General features: G+C 34.8%; 1 protein-coding gene across 1 annotated transcript; it reads left to right on the forward strand.

Annotated features, from left to right (window-relative positions):
• Nucleotides 1-262: 262 nt before the first annotated feature.
• On the forward strand, nucleotides 263-23,868 carry LOC142330052 (glycoprotein-N-acetylgalactosamine 3-beta-galactosyltransferase 1-like). Its single transcript, XM_075375078.1, has 6 exons — nucleotides 263-498; nucleotides 1,986-2,145; nucleotides 3,306-3,424; nucleotides 9,946-10,056; nucleotides 22,533-22,690; nucleotides 23,663-23,868. The coding sequence occupies exons 1-6, from the start codon at nucleotides 282-284 to the stop codon at nucleotides 23,819-23,821; spliced, it is 924 nt and encodes a 307-aa protein (XP_075231193.1). The 5' UTR covers nucleotides 263-281; the 3' UTR covers nucleotides 23,822-23,868.
• The last annotated feature ends 638 nt before the right edge of the window (nucleotides 23,869-24,506 follow it).

Consider the following 24,506-nt stretch of genomic DNA (forward strand, 5'->3'; position numbering starts at 1 on the left):
GTTTACATCACATAAAAGTTGTAGATAGAACACACTAAAAAAAATATTAAATTACAAACACATAAAATTAGAAAAAAAACTTATATAACGTAAATAAAAAAAAAGTGTCTCATATCCAGCAACAGCAATGTTGCAGCTGCATAAAAGCTCTGAAAGTATTTTCTGAAGTCAATTTTGTAGTGCTTTACAGTTACTTTTCAAAAAATTTATTATTATGATCAATGAGCTCGTTTAATTACTTTCATTGTTATAGGGTTTATAGAATATTATCAAAACAAAGTATGATTAATGTTTTGCAAGAAAATAATGGATTAAATGTAGAAGTTAGTAATAACTATAATAATGTCAAAGTATCTGCCATAGAAACTAGTGAGAATGTTAAAGTATTGTGTGCTGTTTTAACTACACCTAGTAACTTAAATGTTAAAGGAAAAGCTGTTATGGATACATGGGGTAAAAGATGTAATAAATTATTATTTATGAGTTCGCCTGAAAATGGTATGTATTATCTACATTTATACCATTATAATTTATATATTAATATACAATCAGTAAAAAAAATTATATTGTTAGAAAATAATCCATTGTTAATGAACAACTAAACCAGGTGTAAACTTAATCCCATTTTTATTGACTGTAAATGCCTTTTTGGAAATAGTGTTGGAGCTGTTATGTGAAAGTTCCAGCCAATTAACAGCAATATCTAAGTCAAAAATATGTTTATTTATGATATGGCCAAAAGCATGTAATATTTGAACAATAACTGCTGATTGATAAATATATTTCTATCTGTTATAAAATGATCAAATGAGTTAAGATCCCTTTTTTAAAATATGAAAATTACACAGGTTTTTTATGATGCTGTAACTGAATAGTTTAAAATTCAATTTGATAATTCTCAAGCCACGCAATTCCAGAGATGGGCAAAGTTTTTTTTCCTTCAGTAGCTTTATGTCGCCATAAAAGGCTCTTTAATTCCTGAAGGAAGAAAACTTTTCTTGCAGCACACTTACACTAATCAATACAAAATTGTTTATTAGTAATGAACATTTGCACCTGGTTAAAAATATCTTTTAAGGGAATTTAGATGGATTGAGTCCCCACTGCTTAGAAGGACCTTGAGCTTCAATTTCTGAGTACACATGTTTGTCTTAAACTGCAGCTCCTCTGAAAGGATGATTATTTCACACCATTCACCCCCTTATATTTTTACCCTTTTTTCTCTTTTATCAAGTTTGTGAATATAGGTTTAATCCCTAATTTTTCCATTCCAGATACCTGTAAATTCAGTGCTTCTTGTTGTTACCTGATAGGGAAGACTCCCTGTGGACTAATGTAATTAGAAAAGGATAGTTCCTTTTCTGATAATAGGTTTAGCCATAATATAAATGAAGTTTATAAGTAATATAGGTATATTATAATATAAGTCAGACCTCCTAATCCTTCCTAAAATATAAATAATTTGCTACATTTGTGATTACTTCCTTCAGTTTATTTGGAAATGCCAGTTTTATGTTATTACAGAGTGTATTTGTACATTCATTAGATCTTTTATTGTTTGAGTACTGGTTTGTTTGGTAATGTGTTCTAATATTATTTTTATTTATTCTATTTCAAGATTAGTCCAATTACAGTTTAGAAGTTAATCTTCTTCAGTATCTATCTTGAAACAATGTGATTAATTGATCTTTGTTGATTAAAATACATTCATACGTGGACATCAGGTCCAATTAGAATTAATTGCATCTTCTTTCTGATTAGAGTCAGTCCTACAAAAACATAGAACTTTCATAATAGAATTTTCATAAACTGCTTTCAAATAGGCAGTTAACTGCTTAAACTACTTTCCAGTTTAATTATACTTAACTGAAAGATGTCCTTTAAAAAAACCTAAATATTAGCAATAAAGTAAACTAAGAAAAGATAATGATTAATATTTCTAAGTCTGCATTATACTATAAATATTGCTACTTTGTACTTTGTAGGTACTACTATCAACAAAAATACAAGCAACATGCCAGTTGTAGAACTATCAGTTGAAGAAGGTCATGAAATGTTATGGGGTAAAACAAAAGCGACATTTACTTATATTTATGATAATTATTTAGATGATTATCAGTGGTTTTTAAAAGCTGACGATGACACGTATGTATTCCTTTCATTTTTTAAAAATTACTTCTACAGATTTTGTAATTTACTAATTAATAAGTAAAATTTAAACCAATTATAATTTTGAAATTCAATTTTAAACAATTACAGCTGAAATCCCATAGCCATAAAAGCATGTACTATGTAATGTAAAAAACTTAAAACTTTCTCAACAAAAAAATGAAACAAACTTAATGTTTTCAAGTTTGTCATAACATTTTCAATCTCTATGTCAGCCATCTTCAGAAACTGAAGCTGCTGTTTGCAATGGTAGGGATTTTGAGTTAGGTAGACATGTATTAAATTGAAATTTATTGGATTTGAATTCTTCCTACTTGTGTAATATATTATGATTATATTTATTTTTTTTTGTGTTAATAAATTCATATTTTTTGTGTTTGTTTAGAATATCAAGGTTATATAATAATTTTATTTATGGTTTGCATCTAGGAAATGTTAGTAAATTCTGATACTATGTTGCAATAGATGGCTTTCAAATGTACATTGTATCTTTTGTTTTAAAAGGTATTCCATTTGACCCAATAAACAACTTTTTTGTGCAGTTGAAGCAATTCAATTTATATATTTCTGATGTATTATATTTTGTGATAAGTCCAATGATTTATTTTAAGCAGCTTTTAATTTAAACTTTGCGTTTACCACTCACAAGAGAGTTATTTCTATATTTCCATTTACTATCTCTTTTCCTTAAAATAGTAAAAAATTTAAGTGAACTGCTCTAACCAGCTCAGATTAATTATAAAGCTGTATTATCAAAGTCAAGATTTATAGGTTTGTTGTTACATATATTTTAAACTTGCAATTACAATTTTTTTTATAACAAAATTTTACTACGCCTTTAAATGATGTAGAATGAATAATAATTCTGCACAATTTTGCTTTGTATTCTTCAGGAAGTATAAACTCCAATGAATGAATTTTTGGATCTATAGTGAAGTTTCTTAAATAAGAGTAATTAATAAAAAAAACTTTTTCTCTTTATTATTACAAATCTTTAATATCTTCTCTTAGTAAAATACTTTACATTTGTAACATTAAATAAAATTACTTGCATTTAAAAAGTTTTTAGATTAATATTTTTTTTATAAATTTGCTAAACTGAAATGAATTTACATATTTTTTTATTTAATTTACAGATATATTGTAATGGAAAATTTACGATACTTATTAAGTAATTATATATTTTCTGATCTGTTATACTTTGGCTGTAAGTTTAGTAAATTCGTTGAAAATGGATTTATGAGTGGTGGAGCCGGTAAGGTAATTAACAATCAAAATTTTATTATAATTTTAAAAATGAACAATTAACTTTAAAATTAAATCAACATTTTTATGTGTATTAACTATAATTTATGATTTTAATGGTTATCTGCATATTTCATTGTTTATATGTGGATATATGTGTGTAAATGAAGATGAACACAGCGCATAAAAATTACTTTAGAATGGAATCCTATGCTTTTGAGCATAATCTCTTTTTTATTAGCAATGTTTGATTTATTTTAGTTTTCATATTTAATCAATTTCCTTGATGATATTTGTTTTACAAGTCACTTTTAGGATTATTTTTAGTTAACTCTTTATGTGCTAATTGTGTTAAAAAATCAATTGTGTAACTGTTGTTTCTCATAATTTTTTACCTTCACAGATGTGAACAACTGTTTTGGTATCAACTGTTTCAAGTTCATGCAAATGATTTAATTAACATTCTATGAATTAATTTTTTGAGCAATTCATTAATTTTTTTTATAAAAGCCAAGAATAGACATAAACAAATTAAGAACAAAAGAATAGAACAAAAATAAAATTTATGAAAAAAACAGAAAATTTAGTACTTTATCATTTTAGTACTTTCTCTCTTAGTATAAATCACTGTTGTTTGCTTTCTAATTAAACTTTAGAAAAACGGTATTATTTTATTAAAGAAATATTAACTCAATATTACATGGAGAATATTAATTAAATAAACTTAATTTAAATATTTAACTGATGAAATTCTGTGAAGAATTTACTTCTTCAAATACTTAACACATCTGACCAATATTTTTCCTCCTAAGTAATAACTAGGTTTATAATGCATTGATTCAGAGCATAATTTGTTGCTTTATACTGTCTGTTACAGTATTATGTCTGTGACATATGTAAATTACATGAAATACAATATCCATTAGTATTAGTTACAGTACTTTTGAGCTCCTGTGATGTGCAAGAAAAGAGCTGAATATCATTTGTTACATGGCCACACTGACATGTGGTATAACATTCAACTCCATGAAGAGAGCAGTGATAACCCTCTTCATTCTTCAGTTTCTCTAGCAAGCCTGACATGGGATGTTTGATATGAATAATAGCTGTTCCATTTTTAGTAGCAAGTAGTGTCTCAAAGCAGATTATCCATAACTATTCGATTATGATACCTAATGTACATATGTTCACCATATCTGGTAGAAATATCAGATGATGAAAAGAATTGCAAGGATTTGCAATTTCTTTCATCATCTGACCAAAATTTAGCCCATTTTCATCTGCATTATAGATCTGATCTTTTTATATCACTGGAAAAAGTTGTCCATTTCTGTTTTAAAACTGCTCACAGCATCAACATCAACAGATAAACTATGACCACAGACATTTACCTGACATATTCTGTAGGTATTTTTGAGTCATCCAGGCTCACCCATCATTTTGAATAAAATCTTGGCCTTTCCTGAATAACTGGACCTGTTAATGGCATTGCCATTCCTATTTCCCTTTGTTGCATGAATCATGGAAACACAGACTCATTCACATTCTTGTTTAGACACGTCTTCATTGTTCATCAGTTTTTATTACCCTCTTGGAGCCAGACCCAAAACCAAGCATGAAGACAGCTCCAGGCTGTTCATGCTTCTGTTGTTCTCTTGTTTGGCATTGTATAAGAACACTCTTCAAACTTATTTTTCATCTTGACCCAATCAGAAACAGTAGAAACATTGATATCAAAATCGACTGCCGCAATTTTAATTCTTCTAATTGCATCCAGTTTTTTTCAGTTGTTATCACGACCATTTTTAGTTTGTTGACATGATGCACAGATTATTAAACTCAGTTCATATAAAGTATCATAAAAGCCACAAATTCACACTTAGCATGTTTAGTTACTGAGTGGATGATATGAACTACTGAATGTGCCAAAAAACCTGACTAAGACAACGAGCCCATTATCCTTTCCCTTTATCTAAAAGGTAGTTGACCTGAACGAGATCATCTATGCTCACTTTTCTACTTCAAACTAAGGAAACCTGTTTATATTAAACAGAGCTATTATGACAAATCACACTTTATGTATTCAGTTATGTATTTACATAAATAATTCTTTAAAAGTATTATAAATGTAACTGTGAATGCTAGCCAACAAATATCAAGAAAAACAAAATAACCAGTTTTTTTAGTGCTTATTTCACTGCTTACTGTAATGATAACTAGCCAGAAAAATCTCTGAATTGAAAATGAATCTTTTTTTTTGTTTTCAGTCATTTGACTGGTTTGATGCAGCTCTCCAAGATTCCTATCTAGTGCTAGTCGTTTCATTTCAGTATACCCTCTACATCCTACATCCCTAACAATTTGTTTTACATATTCCATATTCCAAACGTGGCCTGCCTACACAATTTTTTCCTTCTACCTGTCCCTCCAATATTAAAGCGACTATTCCAGGATGCCTTAGTATGTGGCCTATAAGTCTGTCTCTTCTTTTAACTATATTTTTCCAAATGCTTCTTTCTTTATCTATTTGCCGCAATACCTCTTCATTTGTCACTTTATCCACCCATCTGATTTTTAACATTCTCCTATAGCACCACATTTCAAAAGCTTCTAATCTTTTCTTCTCAGATACTCCGATTGTCCAAGTTTCACTTCCATATAAAGCGACACTCCGAACATACACTTTCAAAAATCTTTTCCTGACATTTAAATTAATTTTTGATGTAAACAAATTATATTTCTTACTGAAGGCTCGTTTAGCTTGTGCTATTTGGCATTTTATATCGCTCCTGCTTCGTCCATCTTTAGTAATTCTATTTCCCAAATAACAAAATTCTTCTACCTCCATAATCTTTTCTCTTCCTATTTTCACATTCAGTGGTCCATCTTTGTTATTTCTACTACTTTTCATTACTTTTGTTTTGTTCTTGTTTATTTTCATGCGATAGTTCTTGTGTAGGACTTCATCTATGCCGTTCATTGTTTCTTCTAAATCCTTTTTACTCCCGGCTAGAATTACTATATCATCAGCAAATCATAGCATCTTTATCTTTTCACCTTGTACTGTTACTCCGAATCTAAATTGTTCTTTAACATCATTAACTGCTAGTTCCATGTAAAGATTAAAAAGTAACGTAGATAGGGAACATCCTTGTCGGACTCCCTTTCTTATTACGGCTTCTTTCTTATGTTCTTCAATTGTTACTGTTGCTGTTTGGTTCCTGTACATGTTAGCAATTGTTCTTCTATCTCTGTATTTGAACCCTAATTTTTTTTAAATGCTGAACATTTTATTCCAGTCTACGTTATCGAATGCCTTTTCTAGGTCTATAAACGCCAAGTATGTTGGTTTGTTTTTCTTTAATCTTCCTTCTACTATTAATCTGAGGCCTAAAATTGCTTCCCTTGTCCCTATACTTTTCCTGAAACCAAATTGGTCTTTTCCTAACACTTCTTCCACTCTCCTCTCAATTCTTCTGTATAGAATTCTAGTTAAGATTTTTGATGCATGACTAGTTAAACTAATTGTTCTGTATTCTTCACATTTATCTGCCCCTGCTTTCTTTGGTATCATGACTATAACACTTTTTTTGAAGTCTAACGGAATTCCCCTTTTTCATAAATATTACACACCAGTTTGTATAATCTATCAATCGCTTCCTCACCTGCACTGCGCAGTAATTCTACAGGTATTCCGTTTATTCCAGGAGCCTTTCTGCCATTTAAATCTTTTAATGCTCTCTTAAATTCAGATCTCAGTATTGTTTCTCCCATTTCATCCTCCTCAACTTCCTCTTCTTCCTCTATAACACCATTTTCTAATTCATTTCCTCCGTATAACTGTTCAATATATTCCACCCATCTATCGACTTTACCTTTCGTATTATATATTGGTGTACCATCTTTGTTTAACACATTATTAGATTTTAATTTATGTACCCCAAAATTTTCCTTAACTTTCCTTTATGCTCCGTCTATTTTACCAATGTTCATTTCTCTTTCCACTTCTGAACACTTTTCTTTAATCCACTCTTCTTTGCACTTCCTGTTTATAGCATTTCTTAATTGCCGATAGTTCCTTTTACTTTGTTCATCACTAGCATTCTTATATTTTCTACGTTCATCCATCAGCTGCAATATATCGTCTGAAACCCAAGGTTTTCTACCAGTTCTCTTTATTCCGCCTAAGTTTGCTTCTGCTGATTTAAGAATTTCCTTTTTAACATTCTCCCATTCTTCTTCTACATTTTCTACCTTATCTTTTTTACTCAGACCTCTTGTGATGTCTCCTCAAAAATCTTCTTTACCTCCTCTTCCTCAAGCTTCTCTAAATTCCACCGATTCATCTGACACCTTTTCTTCAGGTTTTTAAACCCCAATCTATATTTCATTATCACCAAATTATGGTCGCTATCAATGTCTGCTCCAGGGTAAGTTTTGCAGTCAACGAGTTGATTTCTAAATCTTTGCTTAACCATGATATAATCTATCTGATACCTTGCAGTATCGCCTGGCTTTTTCCAAGTGTATATTCTTCTATTATGATTTTTAAATTGGGTGTTGGCAATTACTAAATTATACTTCGTGCAAAACTCTATAAGTCGGTCCCCTCTTTCATTCTTTTTGCCCAGCCCGTATTCACCCACTATATTTCCTTCCTTGCCTTTTCCAATGCTTGCATTCCAACCTCCAACTATTATTAAATTTTCATCTCCTTTTACGTGTTTAATTGCTTTATCAATCTCTTCGTATACACACTCTACCTCATCATCATCATGGGCGCTTGTAGGCATATAGACGTTAACAATCGTTGTCGGTTTAGGTTTTGATTTTATCCTTAAAATGAATCTATAAGTAGCTTTTTTGTTAAAATTTGTGTTAATTATTGAGGTTATCCAGCAACTGATATAATCAAATAATATATTAGTTTAGATTTACATCTAGTAAACCTGCGAAAATAAATTATAACAATATTCATCATGATGTTACGGTTTTGAAGAAAGTATCTTTCAGTATTATTAGAAAACTATCTCAAAGAATGAAATCGAATGTAAGTTATTTTAATAACTAATTTATTCTTACCATAACAGAGTCTATCACTATACCAAAAATTGTTCCATTTCAGTATGATAACAATTACATTCTTTTTCAAATCTGAGGTTTTTTCTCTATTCTGTATACTAAGACTAAATTCTTGTAAATTTTATGTGACTGAATGATAAGAATGATAATGTGACTATTTTATATTCAGTATGACTGAATTAGAAATGAAGTTCCTTTGTGCTATCCACATTACAGGGTGTCATAGTTTGAAGCCTGACTGCATCAAAATTATTAGACTCCTTCATATTATTTCTCAGTCATCATTCTGTTGTTGGTTTCTAATTAACAACATATCCCGGTCTGGCAATCAACAGTTGTAACAAGCTACATTCACTATATGAACAAGGGACAAGTTGTCTATACATCAAGATTTACAAAGTGTTTCCTCAATAAACCTTAGTTTGGATCCTTTAAAATGTTTTAAAGGTCAAAATTTATATAAAATTAAAAAAAAATAGTTGTCCACTAAACCCTAACAGTAATACACATACATCTGCTTGATAAAAACTATACAAATTATTAAACCAGAAACTGGAAACTGTTATGTTTTACATTAATTTTTGATTTTTTGCTAATATTGTATGTTTTAAAAAAGTTGATGTCAAATGAAAAATCTTTGGTCTTCAATAATGAATATATACACATTCAGTGTATCCATTGTTAACAACTTTCCAGTATAAAAAATAGGATACTTCTCAAGGTATGATATGTTAATAAAACTGAAATAAAACAAGCTCAACCTTTGTATTGACATATTGGGAACATTATTGACAACTCAAGGTTATGTTAAGTAGAAATTACTGCTTTAATTACATTCATTTAAGAATATTTTTTTAAACAAATACTTGAGCTATATTTTCAAGAAATGAGTACTTAAAACAACATTGAAATTATTATTATTATTATTTTTTTTTATAAATTAATCTTACTTTAGTCAATTATTATGAACCAGACTTGTAAAATGGATAATAGTAAAACTGGAAAAAGGTTATGTTATTACTACTCTCTTTTTTCCTGTTTAGCCTCCGGTAACTACCGTTTAGATAATACTTCAGAGGATGAATGAGGATGATATGTATGAGTGTAAATGGAGTGTAGTCTTGTACATTCTCAGTTCGACCATTCCTGAGATGTGTGGTTAATTGAAACCAACCACCAAAGAACACCGGTATCCACGATCTAGTATTCAAATCCGTGTAAAAATAACTGGCTTTACTAGGACTTGAACGCTGGAACTCTCGACTTCCAAATCAGCTGATTTGGGAAGACGCGTTCACCACTAGACCAAGCCGGTGGGTTTATGTTATTACTACTGGAAGTTAAAAGCAATGCTTGATTTTTATTAAATCATAAAAAAAATTTTTTTGAACAGTGTTTGTTCTTGGATTTGTAGATTTAGATTAATTTCATTTCTGTCTATATTTTGAGGTTATATACTGAGTAGAGCTGCTGTAGAAAGTTTAATTGAAGATGGATTCAACAATGACGAAAATACTGGTTGTAAAAAAGACAATGAAGGATCTGAAGATGTGGAAATGGGTATGATTTAATTATATTGTAATTATTACTATTATTTTCATTGTTTCCCAATATTTAAAATTGTATTTTAACATTTTTTGTTACATGCCCACTGTTTATTCTAAATTTTCATTCACCAAAATTAATTCTGAAATAGATGATTACTGATCATGAAATTAGAGGTGGCAAAACAACAAAATGGTTTTTTGTTTTGCTTGATTTTAGTGTCTTTAAATCAATTTTAAAATCATGAATACAAAGACACCAGAAAGAACAGAAAAATTATGGCATTGCTGATCCTACAGTCACTTTTTCTCAAATTTAGAAAAAGCAGTAGGAAAGTTATCATACAATTTTTATGTATTACTGCACTCCCATGTATAGCCGCATGACTCAAGTGTAGTAGTGTTTTATTTCTGGTATTGCTTGTTGGAGTAATAAAACTTTTTTTCATAGGTTAACTTACAATTATTATATTGTACTATCATTATACAGGCGTTCAACTAAGTGGTCCCATCACTTAGTTTAGTCTATAAATAATAGTTTATTGCCAAGGTAATATTTACAGAAGGTGTTGAAAATGATGTTCCACTTCTATGCACTTATCAACATATTTGATCATGTTCCAGGCTACTCTTGTTAGCTGTATCCTGTCTATTTCCTGCATGGGATTGGTAATATTTACCTGCAGGGTGTGTGGATTCCTCCTATAAACAATTTCTTTTATGTAACCCCATAGAAAGAAGTCTGGACTAATCAGATCAGGGGATCCTGTTTGCCATAATCCTTTGAAATAATTCTTCCACTAAAAAATCCTGTAGCACCTGTATCATAGAGTGAGCTGTAAGGCAATCTGTTGCAACCAGCAGGCTATGAACTACAGGAGAATTTCTTGGTAGCATCCACAGTTTTAAAAAAAAAAAAAAACACTGTTCTATTATTTTTTTCTTTGAAACTGCACACTATATGCCTATTTTTGTGGGTGTAAGGGAGATTCAAAGAAAATCTTCAGGTTCAGTAGTCCAAATCTGGTAGTTCTCTTCTGGTAGATCTCATCAAACAGCAATCCTAACGATGGTTCTGGAGGCTAAAAAAAAGAAAAGAGATATCTCTTTGATTAATCATATAGAGTTCTTGTTATCTTGACATAAATTTTCATCTAATTCAGCCTAAATTAGGTGCTTACATTAAAGCATTAAGTATAGTGCAAGTTGAAGTTTTAAGTATTGAAGATGTTTTTAAACATTACACACTTAGTATTCTGATTACAAAAAACGGCAACAGTTATTTAAATTTTTACACTTATTCTATAAATACTGTTAGAAATACTAATTTTTCAGAATTTCAAAGGTATTCTTAATTAAAGTTTTATATTTTTATTTAAAGTTTTATTTCAATTATTTTCTTAATCTATTTTTTTTTTCCTTATTACACAGCTGCCCAAAAAGGAGTGTAATGTATTTAGGGTGTATGTATGTATGTTCCATCATAGTAGCTCAATGACTGGACTGAGCTAGATGTATGATCCTGCATTGGAATCCTTATGTTAATGGGAGTGTCAAACAATACATATATACATATACAAATGTAGTAGTGGAAATTTGCCAGTTAAACACAAACTTTAATGAATTGAATTAATGAACTGTGAACCATGAGCCTCTATTACTGTGTGAGCTGGATTTGAACTAAAAATAAAACAACATAAATTTACGTTAGATAAAATAAAATAATACTAAATAAATTAAAAAATTCCTGTTTAATAAAAAGTTCTGTTTAATAATAACGGGCTTCCTGTGGAGACTGCATATGAGACTAGAGTGTTGAGGTGATGCGAGCACCTCGTCCAAGGCTAGACCAATTATCACCATTAACTGGTAACAAATGAGGTGCCCTTAGAGCGCTGTTTTGGTAGGTGCAATGAGGTGCCCTTATAATATCTCTGCAAACACTCGTCCAATTTTCAAAATTCAGACGAGGTATTTGTTAATAGGTTGAAGGGTAACTTTCGCATGTATCAGGTATATACTCTTGATCTAAGAGATCACGGTTATTCGGAATTGTTGCTTTATTTTCACAACTAATCTTACAGTTTTTTAAATTGTGACGGGGTATTTGCTAGTTTAATACAAAATCACGATGGAACCAAACCAGAAAAAAAGTAATGTTTGTCAACAATGTTTTTTTTTCGGCAGTCGTGTTTTTTAATTTATTATATTTTTTGTTAAACTGTTTCCTCTGTAGTTATTGATGATGAGTGGTTAACAATAAAAATAATCATGATTTTTTAATAATACTTTTTTAAAAACAATTTTGAGGTTATTGTTTCCAATTTTTTTTTAGTATTAGAAATTTGATTTATATCACCCCAATAAAATACATATACATAAATTTTATTATTAATTCTTACATTTTTACTTAAATGATTTTAATTTTTGCCGATTCTCGTGGCGGGTAGAACCTCGGCTTTCTGAATTCTTCGCTAATATTTAATTCTTTGAATTTAAAATTGATCATTATTTTAATAATTAAATTTTATTTTAAAATGTCGATTTCGGGGGCGGAATGACCCCGAAATCCTTTACCTCGGCCTTTCATTCATTGCAAATTATGTTGGCTTTACCGGAAAGTCTTTGCAATTCAATCATTAAAAATCTTATTTTTAATTTTTATAAAACACATTTAAATGTAACAAAAAAAAATTCCCCGAATTTTTAAAATTTTGGGGCCCCCCGTACAAATGGAGCTTTTTTATTGATTATAATGGTTACCAAAATAAGATTTAAGCATCAGAATTTTGAAATTTCAAATAAAAAGATTTTTGATTGCAGTGGGGGCTCGTAACTAAAATTAGTGGGGGTCCCGCTCCAGAAACATTTTTCTGGGCCTTTTCAAAATGGTTAAAGTTTTCTCTAAAATAAAAGAACCGAAGAAAAAATTAATCATAGAGAATAGCCGAAAGCAGGATAATAAAAATTCGAATTCTACAGTTTATCACGTTCAAGAATATGGTACACGGTTAATAATAAATGTACACGGTTAACGTAACGATTAATAATACGGTACACGAATAAATAATAAAATGTCAATACAGTAACATTTTTTAGTATTATTAGTTAATAACTAAATAAAATATCCGCTTAAAAACATTATAGCCCAGTGGTGCTTAATTTAAATTTCTATGTACACAGAAACAAATACATAATCAGTTTTTACTAATTACCTTCTCTTTCGTACTTCTAACGTGTTTTTGGACAGATTTAGCAATCAAAGAGCCCTTGCTTTCCGCCGTCTTCTGATCCCTACTGAAAAAACAACTAAATCTTTTTCATATTCCTTCCACCGACTAAACTAGAAAAGGGAATGAGCAAGGAACGTTAATATACATACACGGAGTAAAAAACAAACTACCTTACACCAGCACGCCAGGGTCGGCACTGCGTGAGGGATAGTGCTCTCTCTCCCGCAGCCTCGCGTGTAGCTTCTTATGTGTCCGCATGCGCACAAACACCACACAGTTCCATATAAAGATTTTTGTATCTTTTTCATAAACTGGAGGATGGCTACTGACATTAAGCTTAAGGATGATTATATATCGTAAAAGTATAAAGAAATAAATAAAAAAGGGCTTATTATATTAAATGTTATCGATAATATCAAGTAAAAATAGAGAGTTCTGCAGTTTCACAGTGCCTGTACGCGAGCTGCCACTGGTTTATTGTACGGAATACGCCGTATTGTGGTAGGCATTGTGACGTATTGCTGCGTAGTCCAAAAAAATATGGTGAACAGTTAAACGGTAGTTACATTGAGGACCCATAGGAATATCATCCGACTACCATAAGATGTCCGTGTGTCAGTCTTGACACACGTGAAGTGGAGAAACACACTTGACTCCACCGTGAGGTGGAGGAACCCCATTTATGGGCGCCGAAGCAGTGTCGGACTCGCTAAAAGGTTCCGCAAGCTGTTACAGAAAATGCGTATATATTCCTGCGCACTACCAACTCGACTAAACCTCCACCCCTGGTGACCCCACCTCCTTGAAAACCGCTAATAAAGCATCACTTCAGGAGGGGGTAAGTGCCCACACACACATTCGGTCTCCACTAGCAAACATCATCCATATTAAACCACTACAAGAATACATTCATACAATTCATTTATACATTCATACAATCAAGCCAACACAAGACAAGTGAACCACAATTAAGAAGACATAGCCACAAGATATAACCTATCCACCAAAGAGCACTCAAAAGTTAATTTAAATTTCCACAATCTCACCCAGAGTACACAAAACACACACACAACTCAACTATTTACCACTTATCACTTACCCATGCGACCGTCAGCCATAATCATTAAAAACGAGAGCAGTACCCGTGTTAGAGCAGTGTCGGGCTCGCTAACAGGTGCCGCAAGATGTTATTAATATGCGTATGTAAATCTACGCACTACCGACTAAACCCCCACCCCTGGCTACTACCCTTCCTGGAACCGCTAAAGAAGCATTTTTCTGGAAGGGGGGTTACACGCCAACTCATATGTCGTAGTGCAATCGCATCATAATAGGAAAATCAACAGAAACACATCAGTTACAGCAAAATAACAGCAAACAAGATACATCACCATACATCAAGATACAGAAAACAGATTATGAAACTACATACTACAAACTACATGCAAAGAAAAAAGTCACACAATATGTACAAGTCTCACAACAATATAAACAGAAAAAACATAAAAATAACAGCAAGAACATAAAGAAAAAGAAACGCTTGAAAAGAGACATTCATTAATATTACATGATCAGTGCAAAAACACAACACTAAAAATGCATAGATCGGACAGCAGAAAAAAAAATCTGCAGCCGAACAGAAAAACCTCACAGAATGCAAAAGATACAAAATACTACATATTACAATAAGGCCCCAAGAAGAAGGGAATTAGCTCAAGATCATACTATACATCAAAAGCAAAATACTCAAATATATACGTATCATAATACAGCAAACTTACATCATAAACTAACCAGGCACTCATACTTACTACCTGCGAACGCCATCAGATACGGGAGTGGAGTGTCCGCGGCCTCTTCAGTCAAGGCGACCCCCGTATGTACGGGGGAACCTGTCCGCACCCGCACTCTCCGACGCCGCCTATTGTTTCGTGACTCCTCCCATGCTTGGAGGTCTTTCATCATGATTTTCACATACGTAGTGATCGCCTTCCAGTTTTCTTTCTTTTCTATCATTATATCCATCAGCTCCTTAGGCTGGAACATCACTTCCCTGCTTAGTATGTCAAGTAGCTCTGTCCTAGTTCCTTCGTATCTCAGACAGTAGAAGAACACGTGGTAAGGCGTTTCCTCCTCCTCCTCGCATCCCGGGCAGTTCTGTTCATCATCGAGGCCGAACTTATGAAGGTATGCTCTGTATCCCCCATGGCCCGCCATAAACTGGGTAAGGCATTAATCCAGCGAGCCGTGAGCTCTCCCTCGCCAGCGCCTTACATCTCTCACCAGGCGGTGTGTCCATCTGCCTTTTGTGCTGCCGTCCCACCGTTCTTACCACTTGTTCTCAATCTCCTTCGTCAGTCAGTCCTCCGCCCGTGTGTCAGTCTGGTATGACCTATCCGCGGACTACTTTACTGGATGAAAACCAAGGAAGCATCAACTGTCGCATTCCACTCTCTCTCCCATTCCATTCGCAGATGTTTTATAACATTTGAAAATTTGGAGGCAAGAATACGAGTAGTGAATGCGGGTTTTGAATGGGTCCCTTAGCAGCGACGTCAGCATGCTTATCCCTGGGAAACCAGTTGGCTTGGAATCCAGCAGAATATCTCGTTGGTTAGGGTAAAGAGTGCTTAGTGTATTTCCATAAAAAGAGGATACCTCGAATGCATGTCACCGTCTATCGCTTGCAATGCACACAAATTATGTGTATTAAATTATATTTTTTAGCCTATATATTATATAAGTTTTATGCATTTCGTCCTTTGTAGTAAACTTGCTATATGACGATGGGCTGAGCCCGAAACTGTTGTATACCTGCTATATTAAGTAACACTAAAGTTAATCATTAATAAAATATAAAAATACAATTTTTTTTAACAATAATTTTGAACAGTTTTACAAAATTTACTACAAGTGTATTTTATTTACGAGTTTCCAGACTGTTCTATCAGAGATGGAGCTTATCTGAAAATATAAATTATTGAGGTATAAAACCTAACATATTAAAATTTGCCGAAATTCAGAAAGTATGTAATTCCATGTAATTGTTACCCTTTTTTTTTTCTTTTTTTTTCTTTCTTAAACACCCCCAACATCCCCGGCCTCCGCCATTAGGCTATGCGCAGGAATGTCGGAGTGTCGTGGCAGTCGACTGCCCCCCTGTCTTGCCTTTTCTTTGGCGTCCCATCGGGGTCCTCTCAGTTTCATCAAGATGCAGCAGCCCTCCCTTCTGGACGACTACTACATCCCTCCACTTAGAGGCTACCCTTCCCGTCCCTACACTAGGTTGCCGGCTACGCATTGCGCGAAGCCGGCAAACCGCCGCGTCCCCCTCTCACACCTGAGGGTCCCAAATGCATCATCGGAGCACCCCAACTGACCTTCATTCTTGCATATGAAGGAGCCAAAGCGTCCTCTGCATCCAGGCTGCCTCCCTGGCCCTGCACGGCGACCACGATTCGCCCCCTGTATTTTGTTTATTTATTTATTTTTCCTCCCTTAAGTTGCAGCCCATCACGTTGGCGTCTGAACTTATTCCTCCTTCCGCAATCCGCGGGCACGTTCGCTGTGAGTGCCGTCGTAACCGTTAGAAGGAACACAATCAATAAAATAAAATAATACCACAATCATACAATACAAGGAAAATACATAATAAATGAAACCCACTTCATGTTGTCTCTTCGGCGATGTCACCTCTAGCCGTGGCCCTCCTGCACACGGTCGAAGCGATCGTGCTTGTCATCTCGAGCCGGCCGTAGAGTACCAACCACAGTGACAATGGAGACAATGAATTCACAATACAATACAACACAAAAATAATATATATAGTAGAAGAAACACACAGTATACTTGCTAGGGACATTGCTGCTTACCCGCACCTAGAAGTCTTCTCCCCACTCTCTTCCATGTACCTCCTTCGTCTTCAGGATGCTAGCCACCATGCTCTGTACCGCATCCCATTCTCTCTTCCCTTTCAGCATGTAAGCTACAGTTGTTTCTGGAGTGAGGCCATCTGTGCCATGCCTACGCCGGACCACAGCCCACCTTTCGCACTCGTAAAAGGTGTGCTCCGGCGTGTCATCCTGACCGCAGTAGAAGCACCTCGGTGTCCGTCTTCTCTTGAACCGATGTAGGTAGACCCCGAACTCCCCGTGTCCAGACAGGAACTGCGTGAGGAAGTAATCTACCTCCCCATGCCTCCGCCTGACCCACGGTCCCAAGTCCGGGATCAGTCTCCTGGTCCATGCCCCAGCCGTAGCCGTTCTCCACATCTCCTGCCAGTTGACCATCAGCTGCCTCCCGGCTTCCGCCTTCGGCGTTCCTTCGTATGTGGAGACCAGCTGCGTGGCCCGCAGGTCGATGGGAGGCACCCCTGCGATGACTGCCACTGCGCATCCAGATACGGTGCGGTACGCCGATGTTATGCGTATCGCCGCTCTTCTGGTAAGGGAGGCTAGCATCCGTACGTTCTTCTTTCTCGAAAGTGCGTCCTTCCAGGCCGGGACCGCGTACAGCAAGACGGAGGAAACCACTGAAAGGATCAGCCGTCGCTTGCTCGCCCGTGGTCCGCTCTTGTTGCCCATTAGTTTTTGTAGAGCGTCTTGTATCTTCTCGGCCCTCTTAGTGACCTCTCTGAGGTGGGTGTTAGACAGCCCATTCTTGTCAATCCACACGCCCAGGTACTTAGCGCAACCGGACGTGTGGACCCGTACGTCGTCTACCATGAAGGACATTCCTCTCAGTCTTCTTCTGCCGGTGATCGGGACAGCTGCCGTCTTGTGCGGTGCCAGTCGTAGTCCTCTCTCCCTCAGCCATCTGCTGACGACTGCCACCGCCAAGTTTGCCTTATCTTCTACCTCCTCCTCCGACCGTCCCGACACCATCAGCGCGAGGTCATCTGCGTACGCGACCGACTGGCATCCTTCCGGGAGTTCTTCCCGCAGAAGGCCGTCGTACGCGATGTTCCATAGAAGAGGCCCAAGCACTGACCCCTGCAGAACCCCTCCAAACATGTTGAAGTCATCTTCTCCTTCCTCTGTGCGTACCCGCAGAGATCTCTCATGCAGATAGTCATTTATTACGGCGAGCAAGTAGCCGCTGATCCCTCTCTCCCGGAGTATTCCTATGATCACTCCCCATGGCACGCTGTTAAATCCATTCCTGATGTCTAGGAGAATGATCAATGGGATTTTCCTTCGTCGCCACGTGCCTGCCGACTAAACTCTGGCCCACTCTAGCACCCGTCGGACGGCGTCGACGGTCGATCTTCCCCGAACGAAGCCGTACTGGTCTGGGGAAAGACCTCCGCCCGCCTCAATCTCCGACCGCAGTCTTTCAGCGATCAGTCTCTCATACAGCTTTCCCATCTCGTTGATGAGGCAGATCGGCCGGTATTTCCTGGTTTCTTCGGCTCCCGGTTTCGGGAGGAGGACCAACCTGGCCTCCTTCCAACAGCCGGGAAAACTCCCCGTGGACAATGTCCCACTGAACATGTCTAACACCGTCCACGGGTGCCTATCCACCAACACCTTCACGATGGACCCAGGGATGTTATCTGGGCCCGGGCTCTTCCGCAGGCTCATCTTCTTGGACGCCCACTGTAGTTCTTCTACAGTGAAGCGCCTTTGTTGATCACCAGCTATCGGTTCCCATTCCTCCTCTTTGACGTGGAAGAGCTCCGTTATCGCTGTGAGAGACTGTTCCCTTGTCAATGGGGTCAGGCGCCTACCAAACTTCTTGGTGACGATCTGGTAGGCCCTGCCCCACGGATCTTGCTCCAGGTCTTCCACGAGGTGTTGCCACGCCTCTTGTTTGGCAGCCTTAATGGCTCTACAAAGGCTTCTTCGTGCCGCGTGGAACACCTCCGTTTCCTCCTGTAGGCGCTCAGAGTCCCTCCGTCGTGCGCGCTGCATCCTCCGCCTTGCTGTTTTGGTTTCACCACGCAGTCTCGCAATGTCCCTGTTCCACCAGTAAACATTCTGTACGCGTCTTCCAGGCTGTGGCCGCTGTTTCACACATTCCCCCTGTAGGATGGCCATGAATTCCTCGGAGGTGTGAATGTAATTGTTACCCATAAGAAAAGTAGATCACCAATACTGGCTGAATCAGGAATACAGAATCAATTTTTATTATCCCAGTAAATATATATAAAAGAACATGTTTTGACTGACTGATAATCAACGGAGAAAAAAAATAATGAACATTAATAGAAAATGTATTATATACTCGTTCTTCTTACGGTATATTTGTACACTAAGAAGGGATATTTTAAAATTGAGTAATAATTAAATTTGCTGGTTTTTTAATTTCTCGGTAACGAATTAAGATGTCAACTTGATTTTTGGTGTCCGTGCATATATCTAAAAACCAATTACTAAATTTTTCGAAGGAGTGAAGAAGGTAAAAATATTTTGGATAATGATTGCAGAGTTTTCCCTTTTCTGATTATTCTGAATGAGAATACTTGATTTGGGTTTGCAAATATTCTTCCGAAAAATATTTAAAAAAGGCTGCAACTGTATACAGTGGTGGTTCAACCGACACAGCTACTGTCACTGTTACTGTATGTTCGATGCGATTGGCTGCACTTCACTCCGGTTACATGACTAAAAAAATAAAAAATAAAAATATGAGAAACGAAGTACGGTCTGTTCTTAGTGATGTTTGCCAGGATAACACTAAGACACTTATAAAATAAATTTTTATTCATCCTTTAAACGGATAACCAGTAACTTTAAAATGGAGGCTCACTATTTTGAAACTTGCATTCTTCAAATCACTCAAAGTATTGGAGCTTTCACTGATCGAAATGTTGCTCTGAAGAAATTACAATACGCTGATATTTTTTACAAATTGAACAAGCTTTAATTTTTATTTTTCATCATTATTCTCGCAAGCATGAGTTTAATGAACATTGTGGGGGTTTAAGGGGACAGCGCCCTGGCTAGAGGAGATTAGCCTTCCACCAGTTATCTTTCTGTTACTTTTTTTTTAACTAATGCACATTTCGCATTATTTGTGTTTTTGATTTTAAGGTACTTTGTAATTTTGAATTATTACTCATTTTTGTAATTAAAAAAATTAAATAAGCATGAGTAAGTTTACTTATCTTTTATTTAATTGGACCAGAAATTACAAGACATCTCCTTCGAAATACGACTCTTGGAAAGTTACAGAGCGATTCCAACATTTTTTCCACTGTTCATAGCAATACCGGAAGTCATTTTCTTTGTGTGTGTGTGTGTGTGCGTGCACGCGTGTGTGTGTCATCAGTTACAGTTTTTTTATGTTTTCCATCGTCCCAAAATGGTGTCCCATAAACTCAGAGAAAAGATAGAAATCGCACGGAGCTAGATCTGGCCTGTAGGGAGTCTGTGGAAGTAAAGGAGGTGGGTTTTTCTTCGTCATAGATTCTCGAATTGAAAGCGAAGTGTGAGCTGGCGCGTTATCGTCGTGCAGCACCCAATCATTTACATTGTCCGTTTGGACTCACTGGACCCGTTTTCGAAGTCTTTCCAAAAAGCCGATATTAACTGTCTGTCCTGGAGGTACAAATTCTTTGTGCAAAATTGCACAGATGTCGTAAAAACAATAATCATTGTGTTCACCTTGGATTTGCTCATGCGTACTTTCTTCGGACGAGGAATATTTTGTGTGCTATTCAAAACTTTGCCGTTTAGTCTCGAGATCGTATTCTAACACCCATGATTCATCGCCTCTTATTACTTATCCAAAAAAATTGGCTAAATTTTGAGTCTTTCTAGTAAATTCATTTTTAGAGTTCCCTGATATCAATAACACAGCATCTTCCACATAACCCACCGTCAAACATCCCGGAGGAAAGCGCACTCACAATAAAGTGTCAAATTCTACCGTCCACAAGAACGGACTGAGTACACTCCCTGCGGATAATCTTTACTCAAAACGTTTTCTTGTCCAGAAAGGCGGACTCGACCAGGTTCAACCACATGAAAACGTTGATCTTTATCTTGATTCCCAAACTGCATCTCAAAAGTTATTAAATGATGGTCCCTATTGGAATAAACCAGCACCCGACCGTTGTTCACCACGTTAATCCACGAAATAGGGTCACATCCACATCGATATTTGTTCCTTCAAACATTCTACTGGCGGCCACATTCCCTCTGTAAGTCGCCCGCATATCTGCAACATTCTGTACTTCCAAATCAAATTGAAATATAAATACGTCAACCTGATCATTACGTTTACTATGCCAGAGCCGGGACTTTGCATTTACATCACCACCACGAGAAAACCACGTTTTCTCTTGGGAACACTTGTAAAATTTTCTCCTAAGCTTGCAAATGGACCGTTGGCGAGTCTGCGTATTGAAAGTATGATGATACCACCACAACTGGTGATACCACTGTCTCTTGCAGCTGTTGAGACTATTCTGATTTCTTGCCATATATCTTTGAGGGCTCAGCGCGAACATTCAGAATTTGTTCCATCATCTGTTCTTCGGCTCCACAATCACATTGATTTGGAGTCCTCACCGAAATCCCATTTAGCCATCATTTTATCACTTCGTTCGTACTCTATGTAATCGTAACCGTGTCTTTCTAGGTTGGTCGAAGCCAAGTAGTAAATTTATTTTGCGCTCGGAACAGATATTTAGGACAAAATATTTCTCTAGCTGCAACTTTAAAATGAAGAATTTCCCCAAATATGTTCATTTAATGTACCAATCAAGGTGAGACCAAACTTTATCTGTGAAAAGCACAAACTAAAATGCCAGTGTTCTAATAACATTTCATTCTCCTCATAAACACCAATGAGGAATCTCCTCATTGGGTTGTGGATTGAATCTAGAGAAATGTTCTTTTCCTGGCTTAAATCTCTGAAAAGATTTATGGGGAGATCTTTTAACTGCCGCTTTAATGTACTGTAGGACCTGCATCGTTAAAACTGACCTGCATCGGGTACATTTCTGGTCTGACCTATTTTTCAAACATTCTTCAACAGTTAACCGCATTTCAATAAACTTTAACTCATGATTACACAACCTTATTCAAAATCCAATGCTTGACACAGACTGGCAATACTTAAACGTGCAATCCCACTCCAGCTCTAGTCGTACCAACATCTTTCACATTATTTTACACATCTCACACCAAAATATGCATTTAGTATAAATTACTGAGTGATGGGAGCCTCTGTTTAAGCTTAGCACTCTGTATTATTAAAATGATAGTTGTATTATTATCTGTATTATACTATTAATATAATTGTTTTATAGGATTTTGTATGGAAAGCATTGGTGCAGAAGCAATTGATACCAGGGATTCCTTTGGAAGAGGACGGTTTTTTCCTCTTGTACCTTATGATCATTTGATTCCAAACAGAATATCTGAAGAGAACTGGTATTGGGATCATATATACTATCCTAGCCCAACTGTTAGTATACATATTTTTTTTTTACTTTGTTTAAATTTTAAATTAAATGTTAAATTTTCTCATATACATTTCATCCTTTCAACAGTCAACACTATAACCTAAATACAATAAACAGCTGATTTCTATACATTCTTATTATATTCCAGAGTGTTATTTTACTATAATTATGCTATATGATAAAATGGTGTTAAAACTGTGTAAATATTGTGCCAGTTTTTAAAAGTATTATTTTATGCACAACAACAGTCAATGTTAAATTAAAAATTCTTTCCATGAAGTTCCATTGCCCTGCCTGGTAGACATATTTTCGACAAAATTCTTTCCAGTTAGTGGATTTAGGAGGATGCAATTCATATTAATAATGTAAATATTTACTCTTTACTTTATTCAAATGTAACATAAGAACAAAGACTCGAATCAATGAAAATTAGCCTTTACCTCAAACACAAAAAGAAAAAAACAGTATGTTGTACGTGATTGTATTGTATTGTACTGGTATCTTGTTTTGAAATAACTGAATGTATCAATGAATAACTAATGTATCAACTGAATGTTATTGATCTGCTTTTGAAACCAATTTTATTTTGGTTGTTTTGATGTGATGTATTTTGTTTAAAAGATAACACCCATATGGAAAATAAAGGTAGATGTACAAAATTAAAAAATAATTTTTTTATGCGCTGATTTAAATTGAAAATTTTTTTCCAACCATGAATCAACAAAATTACCATTATAACAGCATTGAAAAGGTCTTATATAAACTATTTAATGTATTTTGAATGGGTTTTAAAATGTTTTACAAGTAAAACATTTGCGTTTAATACTGTAGTTCAGTTTGTCATTAAATGTAATTAATATCTTGATAAACGAAATCATTAAAATAGAGATTGTTTAAGATTCTGATCTTTTCATTAAAATATAATTTGCAATACATGAAAGATAAATACCTCTAATAAATTATATTTTTTTCAGGGTTGGAATTGTTGTTCAGATACTGCAATATCTTTTCATTATATTTCACCAGAACTAATGATCACAATGGAGTATTTAATTTATATTCTTAAACCACATAACATTCAATATCAAAAAAGTTATTGTGATATTCATTGTAAGACAAATAATAAATTATAATTAAATTTAATAATTCTTCAGAAATATTATTTTCCTTTTAATTTTAATAATAGTCAATCCTTTAATTTGTATAATTCTTTATATTATATATTCTTTATATTATAATTCATTGCTTCTTTATGAGCAATGATGGCCAATTTAGTTATTAATTTTATGATACTCGCATTTGTTTGTATCTTTTTCATAAAATATGTCATTTGTAAACAAACTGTTTTGTTCTTTTAAAAATAAAATAAAGAAAGTAAAATCATTCTTTTTAAGAAATTATTATTAAAACCGTTTTTCTTTAATTATTATTTATATTAACCATAAAATGAAGTTTTTCTTTCTAAATATACTGTTAGTCTAGTGAAAATATTTCTATAAAATTCTTAAATCTCCTTTAACTCTTTCCTTAACACCATCCTGCCTCAAATCACTCTTCACTATCAAATCATCCTGTCTTCCTTCTAGTTGCAGATTCTAGTCTAACAATCATCTTAAAACTGCATGAAGAATCTTTTGTTTGTGTACATCCAACCCAACTTATATAATTAATTTGCACTTACATACTTTTTTCTCTTCTAACAGTCCATTTTACATTCAAATTTCTTTGAAGATAACAGTTAATAAAAACTGGAGCACTTCCGTGTTCTCTTTATACTTTGTATTCTTTGTAGACAACTTTCTATTCTGTAAAGTACGA

The sequence above is a fragment of the Lycorma delicatula genome, chromosome 9 (genome assembly GCF_047948215.1).
Source record: "Lycorma delicatula isolate Av1 chromosome 9, ASM4794821v1, whole genome shotgun sequence".
Classification (NCBI taxonomy): Eukaryota; Metazoa; Arthropoda; class Insecta; order Hemiptera; family Fulgoridae; genus Lycorma; species Lycorma delicatula.